Genomic DNA, 10,543 nt, shown 5'->3' on the forward strand with positions numbered 1-10,543 from the left:
TGAAGACAGTTTGGAGAAAAATGAACAAGACTAAAAATATAGTTGTGAAAGAGAAGAGGAGTCAGGGTGTCTCCCAGGTTTGAGACAGGGTTACTGGTAATGTTTAGTGTCACTGACAGAAGAAAGATAGCAAAAGGGGTCTCATTGTGGGGGGGAAAGGTGAATTTTCTTTGGAGCATGTTGTTCGCGATTACATTTTAGAAAAAATATTTACCATTAGTTTATAACTAGGAAAAAATACTATTTTAAAGGGGAAGGAAGAATATATTAAAAATTCCTACAGCCCTAGCCAGTTTGAGTAGAGCATTGGCCCTTGGACTGAAGGGTCCAGGGTTTGATTCCATTCAAGGGTACGGTACGTACCTAGGTTGCAGGCTCAATCCCTGGCCCTGGTCGGGGCATGTGCAGGAGGCAACCAATTAATGTTTCTCTCTCTCTATTTCTCCCTCACTTCCACTCTCTCTAAAAATCAATGGAAAAATATCCTCAGGTGAGGATTAACAACAACAAAAAATAAGTTAATTTAAAAAAAAAAATTCCTACAAATTGGTTTGAAAATAGATAAAGGAGCAAAGGAATTTCTAGGAATGTATCCAGTAAATGTTCTTCAAGTGGCCAAAATGAAATAATTACAAGGATTGAACCACTGCTTCTAATAGTAAAATATTATAAATAATATAAACATATATTAATAGGGAACTGATTCAGTAAGCTCTGATATGTCTCATACTACAGAGCTGTAAAATATGAGGAATCTGTTTATAGACTGGTATGGAATAATCCTCTAGATTTATTTTTGGGGAGAAAAGCAGTGGGAGACAGGGAAAGAATATGTATATGTTTATGTAGTAAGCATAAAATACCTGTGCAAGGACACACAAGGACCTGATGACATTGCTTGTTTCCCAGGAGATAATTTGAAGGGCAGAGAAATGAAGTAGGAAAGAGAGTTTTGGACCTTTTTGAAATTTGAACTATGCTAATTAATATCTGTACAAAAATAAATCATTTTAAAAAGTGAAGAAGAAAAAGGCAAAGTACATTAACTAATACTAATGGACAGTAAACGTGAAATGATACTAGACCTTACTCAGAATATGAGAAATGGGAATGAAAACAATGAAACATGGCTCTTGCCCATTGGATCGGCAAAAGTAAAAGGATTCAGTGGCCCAGAGACTTCCTGCCCATACTTTTTATCCCCCGTGCTCTTCACTCTTGGTCACCCTCTCTTAGGACATCCCAGATTCTCTAGCTGCCCTGTACCTGCACCAGGCAGCTGAATGTGACTGAAGGAAAGCACCGTGTTATGGGCCTCATTTTACATTTCTGACCCATGACCTCGTGGTTGGCCCTTAGTGCTGCCCTGCAGTCCTCTGCATCTCCCAGGCTCCTAGACCAGAGCTAGGCAAGTAGGGCCTGTAACCAAATCCAGTCTGCCACCTGATTTTGTGTGAGCCTGAAAGCTAAGAACTGTTTTTATATTTTTAATTTTTTTAAAATCAAAAGACTAATTCATGACATGAAAATTACATAAAATTCAAGGTTTATTGGAACACGACTGTGCTCATGTGTTTGTGTTGTCGTGGCAACTCTCATGCTCCAGTGGTAGAGCTGAGATCTTAGTGGAGTCCTCCTCATCTCACAGTGCTGCTCAGCACACAAGAAGTTACAATTGCCCAGTTATTACTTAATTTTGTCTCTTCCCAGCAAAACTTACAATATTTCTATCTGGCCCTTTATAGAAAAACTTGCCAGCCTTTTTCTCAGATGATTATTTTATGCCTCCTTTCAAACCTCAAACCTCCAGCACCTCTCCTATTCTCATATTTAAGAGGTGACTGTGTTTTCTATCTGACTAAGAAAAGAGAAGCAATCAGAACTTCCACATACTCCCACCACCACAGCTCCCCATCTGCCTGTGCTGGTGCTGTGGACCCTGCAGCCCTCTTGTTCAGTGGATGAGCTGTCTGACCTCTCTGAAGAGAGCTACATTAATCATCTGTTGTTGTGTAATATTACCACAAACTTCGCATCTGAAAACAACACACATTTATCTCTCAGTCTCTGTGCTCAGGATTCTGACATGTCTCAGCTGAGTCTTGTGCTTCAGAGTCTCACAAGGTTACAATCAAGGTGCTGGCCAAGGCTGTGGACCCACCTGAGGCTCAAATAGGGAAGGATCCACCTCCAAGCTCACTTGGTTGTTGGTAGCATTCAGTTCCTTGTAGGCTGCTGGACTGGAAGCCTCTTGTTTGAAGTTTCTTGCAACATGGACCTTCTCGGTATGGTTGCTTGTTTCTTCTAAGCCAGCAAAGGAGAGGCATTTTGCAAAACAGGCATTATGATCTCATGTAACATAATCATGTATATGTAATTGTATACATGCTATCACCCTTGCTATTTCTGTTGGTTAGAAGCATATCACAAGTCCCTTCCACACTCAAGGGAGTGGGATCACACAGGGGCATGATCAACAGGAGGCGGGTATCTTGGGGGCCACACTAGAGCCTGTCTGCACCCCCTGACCCTCCACTTAGATACCAGTTCTGTCTCCTTTTATCTCCTCAGGGACGTGACTTCGCTATGCTACATGATCAGGCTGTCCTCGAATAACTACCTACATAACTACATCTTCATACAATATGCTATAATTTCTCCCATCTTAATATTTTTTTTAAAAAAACTCTGCCTCCAATTCCCCTCCAGCTTCCCCTCCATGTCTCTGTTTTCCTTAATATTAAAGGTTCTTAAAAGATTTGTTCATACTTACTCTCCAATTAGTCTCCTCCCATTCTCTCTTGATTCCATTCCAATTACAAACACACACACATTCACACTCCATTGTAGCTGCCCCTGTGAGGGGCTCCTGTCACCTTCCCCAGGTCACAGTCTCATTATCCTTCACCTTCATCAGTATTGGACAGTTGATCACTCACATCTCTGTGGAATGCTTTCAGCATAGCTTCTCTCCTGCAGCCCTCCTGTTCAGTTTTTGTTGTCATCAGCTGTTTCTTCTCTGTCACCTTTGCTCCTTCCTCTCCATCTGTGGTCCGGGGCCCAGTCCTTGTACCTCTTCTGTGTCAACTAACACTTACTCCCCTAGGTGAGCCCGGCTGAGTCTCCTGGCTTTGATACCAGCATTCAAACCTTCTTCTTATTTTAAATCCTCACTCGATATTTTTTCCATTGATTTTTAGAGAGAGTTGAAGGAAGAGGGAGAGTCGGAAAGAGACATATTAATTGGTTGCCTCTCGCATGCCCCTGACCAGGGCGGGGAGCCTGCAACTGAGGTATGTGCCCTTGACCAGAATTGAACCTGGAACCCTTCAGTCTGAAGGCCTACAATCTATCTCCTGAGCCAAATGGCGAGGGCAGCACCCAAATCTTTATATATATATATATATATATATATTTTTTTTTTTTTTTTTTTTTTTTTTCAGAAAGGGAGAGAGAGATAGAAACATCAATGATGAGAAAGAATCAATGATCAGCTGCTCCCTGCATGCCCCACACTGGGGATTGAGCCCGCAACCCGAGCATGTGCCCTTCACCGGAATCAAACCCAGGACCCATCAGTCCACAGGCATACGCTCTATCCACTGAGCCAAACCGGCTAGGGCAGCACCCAAATCTTTATCACCAGTTCAACCTCTCCCCTAAACTTCATCTTCATATATCTTAACCTACTCAACAGCTGCACTTGGGCATTTCAGTTTAAAGGGTTTCAGTCAGAACTGATCCTTCTTTCCAAGCCTACTGTTGCCCTAACCTTCTCCAAATCAGTAAGTGGCATTTCAGTCACCACTCGACTCAAGTGAGATGCCTTGAAGTCTTCCTATTCTCCTCTTTATTTCTCATACATGTGCATCGAATGCTCTACCTGCAAAATAATTTCTCACTCCCTCCACCAGGACCTCTCTGTCCAAGCCACATCCCCTTCCCCAGTAATTACACTGGCCTCACTGCTTTTCCTGTTTCCACTCTTTCCCCAGTTCTCCACACAGCAGCCTGAGGCATCCTTTAAAACTTCAGTCAGACCACATCACTCCTTTACTTTGAATCTAACAACGGTTCATAAGGCCCAACAGGACCTGAGGGCTCCTTGCCCAGGCCAGGCAAGGGGTACTCCAGGGGCCTGGCATTCTCCTTGAGGGCTCTGACCGCACCCCGGCACTCTCCTGCCTTCCTTCTTCCCTTCCATCCGTCAGGTCCAACTACACAGCTTCAGCACCTAGGCACACTCCTGCCTTGTGCCTGAGTGCTTATTTTCCAGACAGCCATCCAGCCTTGTCCTCACCTTGTTCAGGTTCTGCTCACCTAGCAGAGAGCCTTCTCTGACCACCTTACTCACAATAGCATCTCTCCCCACCCTTCCTAGAACTCTTCTCTTTTTCCTTCCTGTGCTGCATATCTTATCATCTGAGGATACTGCTACCCACCATAGTCCCTTCCACACATCAGGCACTCAGTAGGGTCTGGTGAGTGAATCAACTGATAACATTAAACAGGGTGGACAGTGTCATGGCAAGAATCTGGATTCCTAGGATTTAGGAAGAAAATGAGAGGCATGGAACAGAATCAGCATACACATACCAGTGCAGAGGGGCAGGTTTGTCAGGGGAAAGAGGATGAGAACTCTAACATCAGTGAGCAGCAGGTCAGGGCAGTCCAGGCTTGTTTGTAGGTAGACACCAAAGGCTTGGTGCTGTCCCATGGGCTAGTCCCTCACCAGGCAAAGTAGGCAATGCAGAGAGGGCAGCAGGGTTGCAGCTGCCTCCCCAGAGCTGTGTGAGCAGGGGCTTATGTGGTGAGGAGCAGACGGGCCTCCTGCTCCATCCCAGCACCAACCTCAGCCTTTATCCACTCAGTGCCACTTTCACTCACCTTGTCAGCTCAGAGGGTTGGTGTATTGTTTGTCTCCTCTATTGCAGTGCGGGGGCAGGACGGACAGGGACCTTCTGTGCCCTAAGCACAGTCCTGGAACGGGTGAAAGCAGAGGGGATTCTGGATGTCTTCCAAACCGTCAAGAGCCTGCGGCTGCAGAGGCCACACATGGTCCAGACACTGGTATGCTGCCCCGTGTGTCCACACCAACTGTAGCCCTTCTTCATCAGGGCAGCTCAGGGGGGAGACTCTTCCTAGTTGTCAGAGTCTATGTAATTGCAGACCCGTTTTTCCCTTCCCCAGACAGAAGGAGTCTTGGGAGGCAGTGAAAGCAGATAGCCCTGTCACCAGTAACTCTCTTCATGGTGTACCCCTCCTGGCCTGGGCAGGGCGCCCCATGGACTTGTCTACACTTCTCCATGAGCCCTGGGGAAGGGAAGACTCAGGAGTGCCTCCTCTCTTCTGCTCAGGCTCCCTGTGAAGAGGTCTGGCTCCTGACAGTCTGACCAGTAACCACTGAGTATGGGGAAAGTAAATTTTAAGATATTTGGGAGTTAATGAGCTGCCTCAAGCCTGACAGTCATAGTGAGGTGTGGGCCACACAGAGCCATCTCCCCACCAGCTCTACCAAACCAGCACACACGTCTGACCGCTTCTCTGGTCGCCTCCGTCTGTAGGAGATGAGCTGCACTCCCCACAAGGGGATGCTGTCAGAACTCAGGCAGGAACCACATGTGTGTTCTCATCAGTAACCCTGCCTTTCCCCCTCCTCTCGCTCTCCAGGAACAGTACGAGTTCTGCTACAAGGTGGTGCAGGAATATATTGATGCATTCTCAGATTATGCCAACTTCAAGTAAGGTGATGAGGCCCATGGACAGGAGCATTGCCTTTAATATTTTGTAATATTCTGTTTGTTAATATACCCGAAATTGTGTATATATCTTATAACTGTTTTAGAAATTGGTACATAGGCTTCTATTACTTATTAGGTGGAGATTTTATATGTAAATGTGTTAGCACTGATACTCCTTTTTCCAATGTTTTATTGGGGAATTAAATAGTGTGATGTTTGGACTGATATCGTGAAATTCTCTGCCTGGAAGTTGGGCCAAATTGTTCTGTATTTTATACATCTTTTCCTAAAGAAGAAACACAAAACCCTTTCCAGGTAGCGTAACATCAACTAAGAAAAAAGCACAAAGCTCTCAGAGCTCTTGAGGAAATTGGTTGTCCCAGGGCCCTGTCAGGCCGCTATTCCCTCCCTGCTCTGTAAGTAATCCCACCCCTCCCCGCTCTACGCAGCCTCTTCTCCCACCACCATACCCATCATGGGAGTAAGGGGACCAGAGTGGTACCTCTGTCACCACACCAGGGATTATCAGGTAATAAAAGCTTTGCCTCCCTGAGGAAACGTCTCTCCCTTTGTCTGGGGTGGGGCAGCCATACCTGAGCTGGGGCTCTCCTAGGCCACTTCTGACCTTCCTGATACTGTTTTGTCTCAGCTGGCCCGGAGAGGCCAGTCCTCCTGACTCCTTTCCAATAAGTGCAGTCCCTCCAGCACTTGGCTACATGCCAAGGACCCACCTTCCCCTCCCAGCCCATCTTTGGTGCAGTGGTCCCAGCCAGCCTGGCACTCTGGGAAGATGGCCAAGGGCATTGAAGAGAGAGTAAGTGGCTCCTGGCTAAGGCCAGTCTGACCTCTCTGGTGCTTTGTTACAAAACTACCTGGATTGTGTCACTCTGCCCAGAATAAGTCTTTATTTTCACACTTACTGTGTTAAATAGCTTCAATTTTCTTTCACATCTGTCCTCATTTCCAGGACTTTTATGTGGAAGTGCCTCAGATTCTGGATGGTGGAAGTCTTAGATTCCAACTTGATTTTGATCCTGAATATTAGGCAAAAGTGTTTAACTTTTGTGTCTCAAATAAGTTGGATGTTCATTTATTTCTCATGTAATTGCCCAATCCAGAGGCCCAGTATCCTCCCATCTCGTGGTTCCGGTGTCCCTTACGGTGTTATTCTTTTCTTCATGGTTGGAGCTGGATCACTGTCTTTTCCCATGGAGAACCCAAAACAGTGTGGAGAGCAAGCAACTTCATTTTTAAGGACATGAAGCAAAATTGCACTTTTCATTCTCATACATATCCCATTGGTTAAAATATAGTCATAAGGCCACACCTAGCTACAGGGAGGCTGGGAAATGTAGTCTTTGGGAGCACAGCTTGGAGAGGGGGCCTGTCCACTGCCTCCTATCCTCACAAGCAGCTCATCATAGGAACAGGAGATTAAACTGGTGGTCATGGCTGTCAGTGCAGGACTGAGAGAGGCTTGCAGCCTGGCCTGCAGGGCATTTCTTGAGGAGCAGGGCCAGGCCCTGAGCCTTCTCAGGCTCAGGATTGAGAGGTGACACCCTAACCTGGTCCAGGAAGGCACACTTGAGATATCAGTGCTGCTGTGCTTCTTGGAGGAGATGGGACTTGAACTGGACCCAAGGGATGCTGGATATTTAGATGTGTGAAAGGAGGAAAGATCATGTGGAGCCACATTACAGAGGACCTCGGAATCCAAGCAAACAGGGACACGACGGCTCCAAGACAGGAGCCAAGTTTTGTACCACATTGAGGATGTCTGCAGGGACACAACAGAACACCTCTGGAAGCTTGCAAGAGGTGAGTATGTGTCAGTGGAGGTACTCAGTCCCTTCTGTATGAACTAAGGAACTCCAAGGGACAATAAACTCAAATTTCAGTAGTTTTAAAAGAAGCCTGGATAAATTAAACAATGATAGAATCTGACAAATTTCTGATGAGAGGAGCCATGTTTGGGAAAAAGACCTCAAACAAGCTACTTTTTGGTGCTTCTGTGTGACCCAGTCCAAGCAGGGCAGGCTTTGGGTCAGTAGGCTGTGCCAGAACAAGCAGAAGAGCTCTCCACAGTCCCTGCCTCTCCTCCTCCCAGCAGGCTGCCCAACTGTTACCGGGGCTAGTACTGAGCAGCTGCACACTATTTCGGTCCAATGGTTTTCTGCTGGAGTCCATGCTGATTTGAGCAGTGGCTGGGCCAATATTTTAAATATCACCTGGTTAACAGATGTCTTCAAGCAGGGTTCACATGATTTCAAGAGACAAACCCAACAGGAACTAGTCTGGCTAAAAGGAAAGAGTATTGGGGCTCACACAGCATGATTGTGTGGGAAGGGCAGGGGTGACTACTTCCCACCCATCAGCCAAGATTTCTCAAAAGGGGAAGAGTGGTGTCCATTGCCCATCACACACCAAGAACTCTGGGGTCTGCCACACCTTCAGAGACCTCACTTCAACTAGTCAGCTCTCTCCTAGGTTTTCTGTTTCTCTCATCACTTCCCCCAGCAAATCTCTTCCTCCAGGCTTAAATTCTTGTCCCTTTGATAGACTTCTTGAAAAAGTCTGCACTCTCACTCTTGCCTCTCCCACTTCATTTCCTTTCTTACCTGTTCTCACCAAGGTGACCTGTGCACTGAGCCCCAGCGACACCCCCCACCCCCATCCGCCCACTAGTTCCCCCTCGGTGTTAGTGATTCCCTCACTCCACTGTCTCCTCAGAGGTCAGGCATTCCTGCTGTCTGTATGCTGTGGATCCTCAGCCCTTCTCCAAGCCCAAGTCCCCTCCTGAGCTCCAGGTCCACATATCCTGCTTCCTGCTCAGTGACCTCACATGGGATGACCCACAGGCACCTGTCCCTTGCTGCAGCCCTCTGGCATTCTCTGCACCCCTTTCACCTCCACCCCCACCTGGCAGTTCCTGTGTTGCCTCTTCTCCATTTTGTTCCTTTCCCCACTGACTATAAGAGCTCCCAGACTGGAATGATGTCCTCTCCCCAAGGCAGAGAATTAGCTGGAACTTGGTGAACAAATGGCTTTCTGTGTCCTGCTGAGGATAGGAGGGTGAATTCCAGAGTATAGTCTGGAAGGGGACAGCAAACATTCCTGAAAAGCTAGGTATGTTGCCAGAAAGAAAGGGCCCGGTGCTTCCCCTGGGAACCTTAGTTCTGGTTTGGATTTTTTAGCAAAAACAACAAATTACAGAAAAAAGGGCATCCCCATTTCTCTTTTAAAATAAACATTCTGTAAACCCAAGTCAAAACTAAGCTTGTTTATTAAACTCAATCATGTTTACTAAACTACAAAGCAAACGTTTCCTAAAAATTACTTGGTTAACCCATGCATCTAAGAACAAAGCCTGTTTGTCTTTTTCCCCCTCAAAATGATTTAACTGAACATATTGATTTCAGGTCCCTGCTAAATAAGTCAATTTGGAAATTCACGTATGCCCTGGGCAGCTGAATTCCAGGTGCCCATGACCTACTATGATGCCCATTATGCCATTCCCTCCCCCATCTTTGTCACAGGATTTGATGCACCTGCACTCCCAGTGACTGGGCCCCAAACCTGACCCAGGCCTTTGCATTTGCTGTTCAGCTCAAATGCAGAGATTGGTTATAATTAACAGGCCTCTGCTGCCCTGCCCCTCCCCTACCCCCAGGCGATAGAAAACTGAGCTGACCCACACTAAGTGTAGGTAAAGGGTTTGGAATTCAGGAGAAAGTATGTGAGGGGTTTGGAATTCACGGAAAAGGCTTAATCAGATAAAAGCTGCAGTCAGGTGATTTCCTGAGCATCCCTTCATCTGCTGACTGGTGCTGATTCTTTATCCACATCCCGGGCAGCTGACCTCTTCCTGGAGCACAGTGGCTCAGATACCATCTTGGTCACTTACAGCTCTCCAGGGGTACAAAGGTCAAATTGCTTATGGGTCTCCTGAAGTCAGCAGGTCCAGTCATACATTCCAGTCCCTGGAACAATAGCTTTTCTACATGCATTAATTACCAAGCCTATTAACTACGTATCTAAAGCTAAAAAATTTTTAACTTCTTGAGTTCCCCATCAGGAGCAGCCCTGCCATGGCCAGCTCCAAGCTAGGTCTCTTGCTGCTGCTGCTGCTGCTGCTGCTGCTGACGACGAGACGACCACCACCACCCAACCAGGACCCTCAAAGACTCAGCACTGCCCCAACCGGTTTGGCTCAGTGGATAGAGCGTCAGCCTGCGGACTGAAGGGTCCCAGGTTCGATTCCGGTCAAGGGCATGTACCTTGGTTGCGGGCACATCCCCAGAAGGGAGTGTGCAGAAGGCAGCTGATGGATGTTTCTCTCTCATCGATGTTTCTAACTCTCTATCCCTCTCTGTAAAAAATCAATAAAATATATTTAAAAACAAAACAAAACTCAGCACTGGTCCCACGACTGGTACAGTGGAGGAAAGTAAGCCTCCAGCTCACCCCTGCACTGCCAGCATGCCCCAAGGCCCCCAGGTGGGTGACGGGTCTCCCCAGTCTGAGGGGGAGGAAGAAGGTGCTGGCTAGGGCTCCTTCACCTATCTTGAACCTGGGGTTGGGGTTAGTGAGGGCAGCCTCACTATCTTTTGAGGAAGGATTCTGGGCACTGCAGCAAGCAGCTCAGACCAGACTGCCATAGCCTCCAAAGCAATGCCCTGGCTCTCCCACACACATACACTCCAGGGGCAAAGTGTGCCCTGGGAGGGCAGGACCACAGGCCAGGGGACCCTCCATAGGAAGCAGTACCTGGTGCAGACACTGCTGGTAAGTAGGGTGAGAGG

At 47.1% G+C, this 10,543-nt stretch overlaps 1 protein-coding gene across 4 annotated transcripts in view; it reads left to right on the forward strand.

Moving 5' to 3' along the window:
* The window catches only part of PTPRA (protein tyrosine phosphatase receptor type A), a 167,992-nt gene extending 162,026 nt beyond the window's left edge, over positions 1–5,966 (forward strand). For all 4 annotated transcript variants that reach the window (XM_080686389.1, XM_080686386.1, XM_080686387.1 and 1 more), the window contains 2 exons: positions 4,935–5,070; positions 5,671–5,966. In XM_080686389.1, coding sequence (XP_080542515.1) covers positions 4,935–5,070; positions 5,671–5,745 — 211 coding nt within the window. In that variant the 3' untranslated portion in view covers positions 5,746–5,966. The remainder of the gene's footprint in view (positions 1–4,934; positions 5,071–5,670) is intronic.
* The last annotated feature ends 4,577 nt before the right edge of the window (positions 5,967–10,543 follow it).

Source organism: Plecotus auritus (assembly GCF_963455305.1).
Source record: "Plecotus auritus genome assembly, chromosome: 8".
In the NCBI taxonomy this organism is placed as follows: Eukaryota; Metazoa; Chordata; class Mammalia; order Chiroptera; family Vespertilionidae; genus Plecotus; species Plecotus auritus.